This window comes from Syngnathus leptorhynchus, chromosome 17, assembly GCF_054491065.1.
Source record: "Syngnathus leptorhynchus isolate UIUO chromosome 17, UIUO_Slep, whole genome shotgun sequence".
NCBI classification, from domain to species: Eukaryota; Metazoa; Chordata; class Actinopteri; order Syngnathiformes; family Syngnathidae; genus Syngnathus; species Syngnathus leptorhynchus.
The window spans coordinates 2,768,249-2,784,070 of record NC_141211.1 but is presented as its reverse complement, the minus strand read 5'-3'; the positions used below and the strand labels follow the sequence as shown (position 1 = coordinate 2,784,070).

At 48.5% G+C, this 15,822-nt stretch overlaps 1 protein-coding gene and 1 long non-coding RNA gene across 2 annotated transcripts; one reads left to right on the top strand and one right to left on the bottom strand.

Moving 5' to 3' along the window:
• Window positions 1-114: 114 nt before the first annotated feature.
• Window positions 115-15,619, top strand: LOC147042993 (uncharacterized). Its single transcript, XR_015068707.1, has 4 exons — window positions 115-547; window positions 14,130-14,877; window positions 14,955-15,114; window positions 15,338-15,619. It is a non-coding gene; the product is annotated as an uncharacterized LOC147042993 (long non-coding RNA).
• On the bottom strand, window positions 13,192-14,177 carry LOC147042994 (C-type isolectin Sp-CL4-like). The gene is made up of 6 exons (XM_085936013.1): window positions 14,125-14,177; window positions 13,970-14,064; window positions 13,769-13,905; window positions 13,574-13,705; window positions 13,392-13,506; window positions 13,192-13,323 (listed from the first exon to the last, which is right to left on the bottom strand). Exons 2-6 carry the CDS (start codon window positions 14,046-14,048, stop codon window positions 13,256-13,258), a joined length of 531 nt encoding a protein of 176 aa, XP_085792139.1. The 5' UTR covers window positions 14,049-14,064; window positions 14,125-14,177; the 3' UTR covers window positions 13,192-13,255.
• Window positions 15,620-15,822: the final 203 nt, after the last annotated feature.

Here is a 15,822-nt window from a genome sequence, read left to right as displayed (position 1 = left end):
GGAGGCAACCACTCAGCACATTTTTCAACCATTGCGACAGCAACAAGTGTGTTGTCGTAGAGCAGCTATTCTTATTGTTTTCTTGCAAGACGGCAACCGGCCACCGTGTCGGCCATCTTTGTTGTTCAGCGTGACACCGTGTCGGCCATCTTTGTGGAGTGTTTTGCCACTGAGCTCTCCTTTACTTTAGATGTTTTTGTGCAAGCACTCGCCCCCCCCCTTTTTCAATAGCGGAACATCAGCTGCCGTTGAAAAGGTCAGGCGCATAATTCACATTTGTCTTTTGGTCTCATTTCATCTGGGAAGTTGCTGGACAAAGTCATGAGCCGGGCCCGTCCATCACTTATTTATGCACGCTCTCACGCCATGCACGCATGCAAGCAGGCAGGCTTCATCCGCACATCCTCCCTTAGAAGCAAAGTGATGGATGTGTTTTTCAGAAGTCAACGAGCTCGTCTTCTTCTTGTTGCGAGCGGCGGGAGGAGGGAAGAGGACAACGTGGTGTGTACAATTTACGGCCCTTCTCTGGAAATTCCAGGCGCTCCAGGTATGGGAATGGCGGCCTGGCACTTTTATCTCCGCGCTCAGATAAAAACGGAAGAGCTACTTTGCACGAGCACCAGAGTACATGTCTCGGGAAGGGGGGGGGAGGCTGCCAATTGTTGCTATGGAGACAGCTATGATTGACAGCCACCGAGCCGTCAGCTGTGACGTGGCTCATTTTGTATTCATATTTCAAATGTCAACGGGGGTGCCTTTAAATGAGAACACAATATAGTTTTCTTTTCCATGATTGCACTTTTCCCACGCTGCCACGCCGAGCCAGCCGTTCGGACACGGCTGTATATGACACATGCATGCACGGCCTGGAAAGAAGGAGGAGGAGGAGGAGGAGGAGCTCTTGCGTCTGCTTATCTTCATCCAGGTTAAGAGCGTTTTCCCACAGTAGTTGTCTCGCTCTCTCGCTCATGTCGGAATTTTTTTTTGGGGGGGGTGGCATCCAAATGGAACTGCTTTGAAGGCTCATTGATTTGGATGACTTGATTTCACCATCAAATACAAACGAACAAAGCTGCTGTTCAAACGAGCCAAATTTCCAACTCAAATGGAAACTAAACGTCCCGTCAAAAATACTCACAAACGTGAGGCGAGCCACTTGCATTGTCCGAGCGTGACTTAGTCACTCGTGTTTGCATTTGTACACGAACCCCGCCCAGCAACAAACACAACGTGCACTTTGGGTCACTTTCATACACTAGCAATATAACATGCGTGTTTGCCCCCCCCCCCCCCCCCCCCCACGCACACACACATAGGTCAGGATTTTGAAGCATGCGTGCGTGAAGACAAACACGACGCTCTCCTCCGTCGGTCTGCGTCTCCACCGGTGGTCCGAGGAGCTGCGCCCTCCTACCTCCTTTGTCTGCCGTGGGAGGGCCGCACAAAAGCTGACAGGTAAACAAGGCCGTCGTGTTTGGGCAGACCTACCTGAGAAAAGCTCTCAGCCTTGCCCGACACACCCTCCTCGCTCCCCCCCCCCCCACAAAAAAAAAAAAAACTCTGACCTTTTCCCTCAGCTTTCCTAAACAGCTTCCTCCCTAAAGCCAGATCAAGAAGTTGCGCCACATCAAGCAAGTGCCTAATTGTATATAAAATACAGGCAATTTTTTGGGGGAGGGGGGGGCGGGGTCCTCCAGGTGCGTTTCTCCACTTCCAATGTCTGTTTGCTGCTCTCAGCTGCTCTGACCTTTGCTGTCTCTTAATTGGGGAGGGTCCAGTAATGGCGTGTGCGCGCGTGTGTCAGGCCGAGCTCTTGTTGAGATTGGAGTGGCCTCGGGGGGTCAAAGGTCATATAAACACAGCTGGTGCTCTTCTCCTGCTTGACTCACCAAATCAATTATCTCGCTCTGTTTTTTTTTTTTGTTTTGTTTTTATTTCTAGTTTGCGACTTTCTCCAAATGCGCTCCGTCGATCCATTTCCCCGGTGGTGCTACTTTGACGGCGTTCTCGTACGTTTCAAAACTTCCCATACTTTTCAGCACCTCGAAATGGAACTTGACACGACTCGTTGGAAAACAACGTGACATCACGGTCTCGAGTCGAACGTTTGTCCCGTTTCCTTCCGAGGGTTGACGACAACGTTTTACGGTAGCGCGAGTGTGTCAGCTGCAGTAATAACAGTTAAGTCGAGAGTGACAGCCGTCACCGGGCTCCGTCAACACGCATCGTTTGCTTGATTGGCAGAGTTGCAACTCTCTCACGCCAGCAGTCAAAACAACGAGATGTGCACACGCACGTGAGCCCAGCGAAGTTTTTGGAATCATTTCATTTTCAGCTTAGAATGAAACCCAAACAGCATTTTAGTTTGCCATAGCATTTAGCTAACAAAAATCTTTGAACGTATTAGTCCTCATTGACAATTTTCCAAACATCGCAACAATATCGACATTCCAAATGTTTTGGCGATATCTCGCAAAGGACTACGCCGTACGACAAAATATTCTCTGTCGCGCCTAACTTCAAAATGACAAAAAATGGAGTTAGCCCACGCTAGTGACACCAAATGAGGCTAACGTTCAAAGAGGCTTTTTAGTGAATCCGCGTAAGCCGCGTCTCAGATTTCTTGTCATCGTCGTGAGACGCTTTTAAACCAACGAAACCCTCCAGGAGAAATCTGCGCCTCGGGCATGCGGTGGGATTTCCACGCTGAAAGATTCAGAGCTACTTTACACCCTCATTGCGTTCCCATTAGGAAAGCGGATGTCGAGCCTCCGTGAATCTTTCATGACTCGCCGTCGCAGGGGGTCGTTAGCGAGGCCGCGGCGTGAAGATCGGAGGCACGTCCGAGCCGCTCCAGAACGGACCTTGAAAGGCCCGCTTTGATCCCGGGCCGGCCTTCCGCTAGCATGTCATTTAGCGCACTTAAGTGGACAAATTCTCGCCGCGCGCCAACATTTCATGGCAGATCGTGTGTCCCGGCCGCCGTGAGAATGCGAATAAACGCGGCTAAACTGGGATAATATCAGGTTCCGTGGGCGTCGGGCAGACCGCAAACGTCGGCCGGGAGGGGCGCTGCCGCCGAGCGATCGATCGCTTTGCATCTTCGTCACTAGCGGGCGGGTAGGGGGGAGGAACGTCGGGCTTTTCCCACAAGCAGCTGGAAAAGCACACAAGCCCCGCGCAAGCCGCGCGCAGGCCGCAAGCTCCATTAGGGGGCCGCCGCGCTCGCGTCCACCGCTTTCAAGCACCGCCGGTGCAATCGGACGATATTCGTTGGACAAAGTCGCACACCCCAAAAAAATCCCAATTGTCTTGAGCGTAAGATTTTTTCAGCAACAACAAAGTACGATGGGAATCTCGAGGCGGCGTTCTCGCGGACAGGAGCCCGTCAAGCGTCGGTTTGCCGGCGCCATCTGCACCTCATCACGCAAACACATTGGTGTGTAATAACCCGTCTCCGATATCAGCCCTCTTCTATTTTTTTTCCCGCCCCCCTCTTTTAACAGCCGAGCGCCGGGCCAGCCGTTGTAGTGCGGCCGCGCGGCTTAAAAACAGTCGAGTGCGGTCGGCGGCGCTAACACAAGTCGCGTTGGAGCCGAGCCACTCAAGCGTCTGTAATATAATTTTCGAAGCGGCCGGGCCCTGTAGTTGTTTCAAATGGAGGCCATTAAAAAAGAAGAAGAAGAGATGCCGCCCGCGGAATCCGAAGTGAGCGTTTGAGTCACTCTTGCGGTATGTAGGCCAGCCAGAAAAAAGCTAAAATGGCGCTTACCTTTCCGTCTTGGCTTCCACCCTGTCATCGCGGGCAGGATTCGCTCCTCCGAGTTTACGCTCAGAAAACGCAACTTGGCCCTTCAAAAATGAGCTTTCAAAAACGTCTTTCATCATCTCAAAAGCTGCATTGTCTGACCTTTGACCCTCCACATGAATTGGCAATGCCACTTTTGACCACTAGGAGGTAGGGCCGGCGGATTATAGGATCGCCATTAGTTTTAATTTCAGGAGCATCACGAATATAATTGTTATTTTCATTTGTTGGCTGGAGCTCCGACGTTAAACGACTTTTGGGTCATTCCGTTTCTCCGTGTTTCAATTGGGCGACACTTTTGCCATTCTTGACTTGTTTGAAAACTTCCCACCTCCTCTAATTGACTCCTCCAGCAGACAGGAGGCCCGACCACCACGGCGAGATAATAACCGGCGGGAGAGGCGCCGTCGGGCGCCCCCGAGTCTCCTCGCCCGGTGCCGCTACCTCCATGTGATTAAACGCCGGCGAGGGGCCGACTCTTGACCCAAAACTCCGCGTGGCTTTTTAGTTGGGCCGGGCTAGCGCATTTGCCCGTGTCTGCGGGGGATTTGCGATGCATATACATGAGCGCGCCGGCGCGGGCTAAGTGGGGAGGGCGGCGGCGGAGGAGGGTCAGGAAGAAGCCAATTTAGGACAAAGCGGGAGAATGGAGATCGCGAGCCTTAATGGAGCTGCCCGCTAACAAGCCCCATCTCTGGGCTTGAGCTCTCATGTCACCGCCGCCACGACTCGGGCCGGCTGCATAATTACCTGCGCCGCCCCGCCCGCTTCCCGGCTCGTCTTCTTTTCCAACCAATTTGGAGCCGGCAAATGATGCCGAGCGGAAACTTGACAGGTGCTTTGTCGGCAAAGTCTTCAGTGCGTGGCGGGTCTGCCCGTTACACTGGGCAATAATGAAGACCCAACAGATGAGCTGAACATTTTTTGTCAACAAAGCACCTGCCGGCAATACGCTTCCGTATTGGACAAGATTCCAGGCGGGACTTTGAGCGCTGAGGTCAAAGGTCAGAGAGTTGACCTCAGGCTCTGTCTACCTGTAATTCGCCACGGGAAACACTTTCAAGTCGATTGCTTTGGTCTGGCTTCTCGGAAGTGACGCTTTGCTGCCGGATGTTGAATTTTGCGAGCTGAAATAATTTTCATCCTCAAATTTTGGGTTCCGTTTGAGCTCGTCGTTTTGTCCCTGTCTTTTTTAGACGCCAGCGCATGCATTTGAAATTTTCAAAGTTACTTTTTTTCCAGCATGGACACTACAAAAGCATAGCCAAGCGTAACAACTCCAAGAATGCGGTCCGGCCTGTCGAGACGGGAATGGAATAAAAAAAAAAAAAAAACGGTGGCAAATTCGCATGCGAGAAGCCTCCCTTGACCCCGTAAGCCTCCCGCAACGGGCGCTCTCCTTCGCAGCTCTGTCCGCACTTGCTCACTAAGCGGAAGCTCCGTAAACGGCCGCCGCATTCCCGCTGTCAATCAAAGTGGGGCGAGAGATGAGCACCTCTGTCAAACGTCGTCCCACCTATTGTAAGCTGCATTTTTTTTTTTTTGACATCTGTGTTAAACAAGGTGTCAGACAAATCCGCGGCCCGTGCGGGGCTTAGCGCGGCTACCGGGGGAAATCACGGCGCTGCGCCAGCGCGTGTGTCATACATATCCATGATGTCCCCCTCCACCTACGCACCGTCTGCGCGCACGTTTGTGTGCGTTCCGACTCGGCCGCGGTTTTTTTCGTTCGACCGACCGGCGGGGGTAATTGGCAGGTCGGCGGCTCCTTGGCCCGGGCCGCTCTCAGGGGGGGCACTTAGAGGCTGACACCCCCCAACCCCGCCCTGCACAGCGCAGCGACACCGGCTCAGAATGCATAAAAGCTTCTCGGTAGTACGCCGGGATTAACTCGTGTCGGATGAGGCGAGGTTAGTCAATTATGTCGTTGAAGAGATGCGCTATGCACGGCGCATAATTGCGCCATCAACTGTGAGCTCATCATAAGTCATAACAATCAGCTTTTTGCTTAGATAATATTGATCGTGCGGAATAGTCAGCTTTCCCCGCGGATAGTTGGATCTCAACGCTTGGCTAGTCGGTTGATTCGTGTTGTTGGATATTTCGTCGTTCATACTGCCTTTTCCGTTGAATGCATTGGTGCTCATTCAATGTCAATTTAAGAATTTTTATAGTTCAGCAGAATTTTGTGGGAATTTGTATGAAACTTTATGGAGCGTAATTATATGATATTTGATATTTATATGAAAACAGATAATAATAATATTATTATGGATGTTTGCATTTGTCCCGCTTTTGTCCATTTTGTTTTCCGCCCATGCCGTGATTGATGTGACAGCTGACAATCGGTTAAGCCTCCCAGGAGACTTTCTGAAGATTTATGAATTGTGAGAAAGTCGGCCCATTTCCTCAAATCAATGCGCAATTGTTGTATAGGAAATCTTTGCGGGCACAGCTCAATTGAAGCGTGCCCATTGGCCCGTCATCGTTAATAATTCCATTGTTGCGTCCGTCAAGTCCGCCTCAGCCTCCGTTTTGTCTTTTGCCAGTCGTTCGAGGAAAGGCGTTGTTGTTTTCTCCCGCGTCCGCCCCACTCGCGCACACGCACGCCAACGAACGGCGCAAAGTCAACAGCGCAATAAAAACACGGCTCGGCGAAACCTCACATGACCCGGCCACGTCGCACACAAATGAGAGGGCGAGGTCGTCGTTGGCCATTCGGGTGCCTTTAAGAGGCGGGGCCTGTGCTGCGCTGTTGTCTTGAGGTGCCAACTTGTCAGATGACTAATTGGCTGCTGGAAGGCAGAATGGAAGTCACAACAAACACATTCGTGGGCTACTGTAGTCATTCTAGTTAAGTAGTTAAGTACTTTGTGCCCTCGTTATCTTTTCCACAATAGAAAGAGCAGAGATAGCCATCGCCCAATGGGGCTGATTGTATCACAGGTTGCCCCGACTCTTTGTTGCTTTTGCCAGAACAATGGGATGGACGCATCCGCAAGGTAGCTTCCTCTTACCTGCCTACCTGCCAGAACATCTCTGGAGAAGGATGTCGGCCATGTTTGAGCCAAGCTTAGTGTCTTGCAGAGTGGCGGCCATGTTTGCTGTGCATCCCGAGGAGAGCTCTTTCTAATATTTTGACACTGGCTTTCACGCTCGAGCAGAAGCCCCTTCTGTTGATGTGGCGTATCAGCATCGCAACTTTCACGGGCGGCTTGCCGTCAATCGGCGCCGCCGCACAATCGCTGCTCTTTGGGGACGCGGGCGTGCAAGGCAAAACCAACTGTGTCACATTCCTGTGACGCATCAGCGCTGGAGTAAATCAGACCATCATGGCTTCTTTGACATGGTAACAAACCGATTTAAAGTGGTCCCGCCCTCCAAATGGCTGCACCATGCCCGCATTTTGGAGGCCAGCCCATCTCATCAGTTGGTGCGTCGTGAGAAATGATCCACTTCCACCGAGTTGGTGGGAAAATGATGTATCTTGACTCAGTTCCCGGTTCACAGCCTCAATCGATCGCTGATTTTCCTTGTCCAGTTTGTCTCTATATATTGCCTTCCTTTTGGGCGTAATTCCACTCTTGACCACCAGATGCCAGCACACTAAATCCTCTTCAATGTTATGTGTTTAAATGGATTTTGGTGTGTTAGAAGTGCCATAAATGCTGTAAAAACCTGCTCAGGGTATTTCTTTCTTTATATCTTAACTGTTTCTCTTGCATTGTCCGCATGAATGCAGTCGCTTCTCGCCAGATTTGTGTTCAGACACGACTCGTGGATGAAAGCGTGCGTGGTCTGGGCGTTTAGTTTCTTCCTGTCATGCAGCCGCACGGTGGGAACGTCGCGCGCTCGCGCGCTCTGCTTTAGCCCTGCGGCTAGCTGCTATTTTGTGGATGTGTCACTTTGCTTTGCAGCTGTCAATCAAATGTAAATCCCTTCATAAAAGGGAAGGGATGCGTCTTGGGGCCCATCCCTGTTTTATTTCCTGCACTGTGGAGCTAATGCTTGACTTGCTTTGTTTGGGGCATTGAACATGCCCAAAAAGTTACTAAGCAAGGGTGCATGGTGTCACGCAAAATTATTACTTTTTTTTCTAAGCATTGACCTGCATTATTTTAAAGTATTAACTATAAATGTTTTAAAAATGATCCAATTATTTTCTGAGCAGTTGGAAATTAGTTTTGGAATTGCATGACCATTACCTACTAAAAACTCTTTGTCAAAGACCATTTACCCAAACTCATGACAATTTGAGAAAAAAACAAATCAGCTCAGCTCGGTTGTCAAACAATTCAGACTTCAGGTTACAATGTTTACGCCACATATCGTCAGAAATATATTTCACAAAAATCTGTCGTTTTCCGACGCAACCAAAGATATCTTATAGTGTTAGTGCTTGTATGCTAACGTGGCGCTAACTTACCTGGGTAAACATTCCACATATTTAAGTCTCTTTATATTAACATGCGTATAATGTATCGTTAAAAGGTTTGCTATGCAAAGGGGACAAAGAGTGTGCCAAAAGATTCTTGTTGCTATGGCAACCGAGGATACACACTACCTGTATATTGTTTAAGGGAGAGGCCCGAGGCAGACAAGTTAATCCTCTTCAGGAAACCAATTACTCTATAGACTCACCTGTCCCTCGGTAGCCCTCCCCACATTACGCCACCACTCCAGCTAGCGTCCACGAGACGTCTTTTTTTTTTTTTTTTTTTTTTTTACAAGATAAACGTTGTACGAACATGACGCTCGCTAAGCCGATATTAGATTTGTCATCTTGTTTTAGAAGATGAGGAGATATTTTGGATGTGTGCGGACTTATCGAATCCTCGAATGAGCGGATGCTGACTCATCCTGACGCACGCATAACCCCACGGCCATGTGAATTACGGCTTGGACGTGCAAAACGTATGTGTCAACCCTTGCTCATTATTGAAAAGCGCATAGCTCCAATGGAAACTGGATTTTTCATCTGAAAAGTCATTTGTTTGGGGGGTGTAAAGAAAGAGAAGGGAAAGATGACGTTTGTTTGATGGACAAATTGATGACTCATCGCGGTTCTATTTGAGTTATCTCCCCAAACGACGCTGATGAAGACTACTGCGGGGTGGAGCTCCCATTCAACTTGCGGGCCCCCAATTAGGCTCCCGCTGCCTGGCTGGGAACAACTCCAGTCGGCCCTCTCTCCCCTGCCTAAACCCCCACGCAGGGATTAAGGGTGTCTGGGCTTGAGCAGAGGAAAGATCTCAGCAAGCCTCTTGCCTTTTTTTGAGGTGGTGGTGGTGGTGGGGGGGGGTTGTTTTGTTGTTTGCGTGCAAAAGGCGGACGGGGTCGTCATCCATCCAGCAGCTTGCCAATTGCAAGTAGACAAAGGCCTTTACCACAATCATGCTAACCGTCCCTGCCAAATAAATAAATAAATACATACATAAAAATAAATATATAAATTGATTGGCATACAAGCGCTACGTTAGAGTTGAAGTTCGAAATACAAAGTCAGCATGGCTGGCGTCTAAAGGGTGCAAAGTGATCCGCGTCGACGGTATCGGATGACGGTTAGACGATCACTCACGGCCGACACGCGGGCGCTCCCACCGCCGTCGTCGTCTTCATCTGTCCGTGAGAACCTAACGGTAGCATCTTTCATCTTTTTCCAATATTGCACACGCGGATTGACAACTTTTGCTGCATATGGAGTCGAGTTACTTCATCCTTTTTTCTTGTTGGGGGGGGTTCACCTGAATTCGAAATTAAATATTTCAAACTAATAATTGCATAGACTATTTTCTTTCACTCAGAAAAAAAAATTGTAATTATATGTGGAATAACTCAATAATTAGAGAAGAAAATATCCAGAGAGGATTGATGTTTTAAAATAAAACATTTACACATTTGAATTGAATAATAACTATTACAATATAATTATGGGCTTGGTATTTCCAAAGATTTTTGTGAGAGCAAAAAAACTTATTTCAGTTAAACTGGGAGAAACATAGCTTGAAAAACAACACAGCCACTTTTGGGCATCGGGTCCCGCCCGAGATTTTCTATTATTGTTATTTGTGTGCGTATGTGTGTGTGTGGTGGCGGCAGGTCGCCTCTGCTGCCCCGTGATGAAGTTAAGGCCCTTAAATCCCTCTGTAGATTTGACCTTTGAACCTTCCCCTCATCCCCTTGCTCTGATTTGTAAGCGAGATGTAGCAAGGGCCGCCGCGACTGTGGTGAGGATGTTTCCTAACAAGTGACTTTGTTTTGGTTGCCCGCACAAAGATAGTAATCATTATTATTATTATGGCTCAACTCCATTTTTTGTAAGAGCGTCGTTTCAAATCTGATTCGTCGACTGATTTGTAATTGTTTATTTTCATTCTTATTTTTTTCTTAATTATATCCAAGCTGTGTTTTTCTATCAGGTTTTTCTGTATTTATTTATCCCGTTTTTCACTGTCATTTATCCCCAGCCTGCTGATTTAGCTCCCCTAAAAAGTCACATATTTCTTTTTAAATGTCTATAATCCCTAGTTTTTGTTTTTTTTTATTTTGTTTTTGTATCTCAAACACACGCGCACACACAGAGCCAAGAGGCCCACTAGTGCCCCCTATCGAGCGTGCATTCCAACCGCGTGGAAGCCCGAGGCCTCTGAAGCTGCAACTTTTTCCCCAGTAGCTTCTTGGAGCAACCGCGCTAATTAGTGCGGCGCTAATTAAAGCCAAAAAGAAGGAAGAGAGGTCGCTGCGAGCGGCGATCAGCGGCCCGCATGGGAACGTTAATCATTTAAGGCTGTCAGGGGGGGGTTGCGAGCTGTGCGGGAATGCCGGGAATGTCGGGATCTTCCCACCTTTTGATAGCGTAGAGTTGGGCCCTGTGAAATATAAGAAAAGTCATCAAAAGGAATCCAATCATTGATATTGAAAACTGTGAAAATTGACCAAATATGATGACAGCTTAATTGTGATGACCTTATCAAAAAGACTTGTAGCACACCTATGTTGTTACTGCCCCCTAGCGGCGTACAACGAACACACAATGGCCATTGAATGAATGAAATCAAACCTTTTAATTCTTCACGTCTGACTTTGGTTTTTTTTTTACTCCGTTTTTTGTGCTAATCCTTTTACACATGTGCAATATACACATACATGCGCGCACACGCGAGGGTTTTGGAGATCTGAGGCTCGCCGTGTGATTTATGGCGCGCAGGGTCAAACGGGATGCATTAGGCCCGTTTTGCGGGAAGATGTACAAGACTTACGAAGTGATGGGACGCTCGCTGACACTCGCCTCTTCAATAACCGTCGAACGGGTTGCTTTGGGTTGGGGAAGGGTCGGGGCCCTCAATGACCCTCGCCAGCGCGTGGCGGGTTTTGACGCACATTCCGTCTTTTCCTGCTTTGAATGGCTACGCTAACAATTTATCTGCTAAGACTCCTCTTAGCTTTGTTTGCAGTGATTACGCCGCGTGTCAACGCATGATCGCGGACGTAGCCAGCTCAGCTATTTGCTGCGTTTGCGACTCGTCACGCGCGTACGTAAACAAAGAAGACTTTCACCACTACCATATGATATCATTCCACAAGGCCAAAAAGTCATTACGGCTCGTAAGAAGGAATTTAATGGCTGCAAGCAATGTCGGTTGTTGGCAAAAAAAAAATCATCAAACTTGACTTTTCAGTCTGCTTGCTTTTCTGGAAGCTCTTCTTGGATGAGCTCCTGCCAGCACTCCGACTTGCACGCTCAGCATATCAGCGCTTTTGTATCCAGACCTCTTGCGCTCTTTCTTTTGTGTTTACATCCACGTTTATAACTCTGGAATGACAAACGCAGAGACTTGGACTAAGTACTGCACACACACACATGCACTTGCATCTGGACAGTGTCAGGCCCACTTCAAAGTGGACCATCTCCTCTTTACAAGTCCGATGAGGCTCTTCATCAACGTCTCTTGGAACAACGACAACTGCGATGAAGTGCTGCCATGTGTGTGTGTTTTTTTAAGATGTAAAATAACACTTTAGTAGAAGTGCACAGTAACATTGCAGTCATAATATCATTAAATCAATATATTGTAAAGAACTGTTTATTTTTTTTGCCACACGTTTTGCTTCCATTCAATTGACATTGTGCTGCTCTTTCTGCTGTGTATGCATCGGCCACCAGGGGGCAGCATAATTCAGACACGCAGGAAGTCGGTTACAACCCCTCAGTAATATTGCTTAGTTTTTGCAGATGCTAAAGAATACATACTTTGCTTGAAGCACCTCCACGCTACTGGTTAGCCTGTCTATGATGTTTCTTACTGTGCGTTAGCATTAAGCTAGGCTAAATGTCAAAAGGCAAAGTTATGGGGTTGGTTTAAATACACGACGTGTAATTTGAATGACAACCTTATGACAGATGGTTGATTTTGTACGACTGCATGTCGTCATGGTAGCGGGCAAATAAATAATAACACGGGAAAAGGCGTTGAAAAAAGTCGTCAGTCCTTCAATAAACACGGCAGCTCCCGCGCGCACCGCCTCGGTCGGCCATTGTTGTGTCGTTTGACACCGCGCCTCCTCATTGTGAGCACGCTGACGTCAAATCAAATGGGCCACCTGCATTGATGCTAATTAATCAGCCGCTTGTCAAGCGACAGGTTCTCATGCCGTGGCGTGTTCCCACCCAGCCTTGGTGACGCGGGTGTTTGTTTTTTTGTGTTTTTTTTTTATAGCAATTATTTTCTTTCTTTGACAAATACAACTACCCAATGTCCTCCATGTTCAAAAATCCCAGGGCTATTTTATTTTTTATTCAGTAAAGACAAAAAAAAAAAAAAACTTGGTAAGCAATTTTTATTGCGAATGAAGTATTCAGTAAGTGAGTGTTTGTCATGCTAGTAAAATGCAATTTTGGCCGGGCTCCTTTGACAAGGTGAAAGGTGCAGTTGAAGAAGCCAAAACTAACAAAGGCCCACTTTGCATCAACTGGAGTTTTTCTCGGTGGCCCATTCAAACACACGGCTAATATTTGTGATGTCTTCCAACCGTGCCCGTTCCCCCCCCCCCCCCACCCACCCCTCCCTTCTTCTTCTTTCAGTATGAAAAATGAGTCACTCCAAGGCGTTTTCACTGCAGAGTAAACCGTGCAGAAAGCGCCATTCATCAACAGTGCCCTGTTGTCTTTGCACACAGAAAAAGGAGCGTGTTCTTTTTTTAACCTGCTCCAGGACGAGGAAGGTGTGACGGCTTCCTTCTCTCGCTCCCTCGTTAGTTAGCGATTTGTTGATTGGCTGCGTGGCGCCGTGACCCCTGGTGGAGCTCAAAGCCGCCGACGGTCTAATCTGGAACGTGAACGTTTTTTTCCCAAATAAAAACGACAACAGACGTGAGAAGTTGCTTGCTGGGTGAATTTTATTGCTGGTGCACGTTGGCAATTTTGGGGAGATTGGCGGAAGACGCCTGCTAGACCAGGTACTGACACACCACCGGAACGGAGAAGTCGCAAGGCCCGTCGTTCAACTGGCCCCAGTCTGGACAAAGACGGCAAGCTTCAGACACGCCTCACCCGAGAGGACCTCGGCGCGGAGCTCCGACTTACCGAAAGAGTTTGTCCAAACGCAATCCTCGTTGCCGTCATAGTTGTCGGGCTGATCGTGGCGCCAGGGGCTATCGGGAGGGAGGATTCCGCTTCCGTCCACCCACACAAAGTCATCCTGATGGAACCGTTGCGGCGTGAGCGTTTCTTAACGTGGCGTTCCGAGCGGCGTCCGTCGTACTCACCCCGTCTCTGACGGCGCCCACCCAGTAGTGGATTCGGCGCGGGTTCGCCGTGGCGACGATGCACAGCAGCTTTCTGAACTCTTCCAGATTTGCCAGCGTGACCACTTGGCCACCTTCTTCATCGCAAAAAGTCTAAAATGGAGATCACGGATTAGTGGGCAGACACCATTACGCCGCGTCCGTCCGCCGTCTCACCTGAGCGTCGGAAAAAGTCCGAGCGTGGGGCGATGCTTTGACGCAGGTGTCATGGTTGAGGCGGTAAAGATCTTGACCGCAATGTTCCACGGGCACTTGGTGGGCGTGACACATTTCCAAAACTTCGTCCAAAGTCTCTGCGACAACAAAAACGGTTACTTGTGTCTTTTTGGTGGATGCCACCGACGGCTTTCTCGTTACCGTATCTTAAAGTCTGAGCCGAGGCCCCGGCGAACAGCAGCGCCCCCGCTAGGAACAAACTCGCCGCAAAAGAAAGCATGGCTGCCAGATTTGACCTGTAAATGTCAGAAAGTCAGTTTGTGTGAGCAAGCAGGTCACATCTTTGTCTCTCTCACCACAGATACGAGGCGATGCGAGGCTCTTCGGTTAAGCTCCTGCGTCTCCTCCCGGCCTGAATTCGGACCCTTAAGTAGTGACGACGGACGCCTCGGAGCCAAATCAAATTGGCAGCGCGCTTGCTCTTGTTTGTCAAGACGAGCAGCGCTCGAAGGCATGGAGGTTCTTCAAAGCTGGCGAACGGCGTTCATTTGCAAATTGAATTCATTCGCCATCTACAAACGCCACACGTCAAGGAAAGCCGAGTCAGTAGCACACGTTGGTACTACCAGTGAATGTGAACTCAGACACGTGTCACCTCCATGTCCAAGCAAATGCTGTCGGTCCATCTCATCCAGGCTTGATCTTATTGATCGGCATGCCCAGCACGTTCAAAAACTTTAGTTCATTCGGAACCGTGCTGCCTGCCCCGGATTCTAATGAAAATGCACAAGTATTATTAATTATTAATACCCACTCCCAAATTTTGTTTCTTGGCTCATTATCTCCTCTTTCATCAAACAAAGAGTCAATATTTGCTCATTTGCTTTTTTTTCTGGAAAATTCCACTGTGACATTTTGAGCAACTAAATATATATGGATAATTAAGAGACACACCCTTGTTGATTTTTTAAAAAAGACAGTTTTTATTCAGGTTTTATCAAGGTGTGCAGCCTTGAGATTCTCGGCGCAGGGAGGCCGAGTCAGCGACGGTTCCCAAGCGACTCTTCAAACGACCTTCTTCCTCGCTGTCCAACAGCAATACCGTCAAGGTACAAATTAAATCATTCCGTTAACCTCTGCGGCGTACTCGCCGTTATGAAAGCAGCTGTCTTCACCGGCGGGTTAGCGGCGAGGTCATCGGAAGCCATCTGTCAGCTGCACTGCCGATTTCGCTCTGGCTGTCACGCCCGTAACACGCCCGAGGTGTTAACGCGGAGATGACACCGGGTGACATGTCGGTGGCATCGGCCGGCCAGCCGGCTCACCTTTGCGACGGCGGTCGTGAGGTAACTTTCACGTAACCATTGACTCAGAGTCAACACGCGGCGGAATGTCCCCTCTGCAATCTCTTAACCGCTTAAGGTCACAAGGTCTCCATTTGCGAGAAAGCACACCAAAAAGTTCAGACTATTAATTGTTTGTGGCAAAATGTTTCTGCCATCTGCATGTGATCACGCTATTTATTGATGTATTTATTTATGGATTGATTTTTTTTTTTTTTTTTTAAAGGCAATCTGCTGTCCGGGATCAGCGTGGAAGCCCCCATGCACCTTAACAAGGTAACCAGAGCTCTTCGGGCCAATGTAGACCAGCTGTGGGGGCTCATCGAAAGGATTTGGCGGAGGGCAACTGCGTGGAGTTTAATTGAGCATTAATTACAAATAGCGCAATTTCCCCCCGCCCGCCCCAATAAAGAGTGCGGTGTTATTACGGGGACCCTGATTATCAGATTGCTCTCTTTGTTGTCTCATTTTGACTAATTTCCTGTAACGTCCACTATGTTTACAATCTCCATTTTCTCCCTGTAAAGAAAAATATACAACTTGATTTAACAATACAGTGAACACCCACCGTGGAGATACATTTTTCATGCTTTGCTAAAAAAATTATATATATACTTTGGTGTCCTCAAGGCATGGACGGGTAGTGCAAAGGTACTTTTGCCTGACTTCAGAAAGTTTTAGACGCTTTGTGCGTGGGATCGAATCCAACTC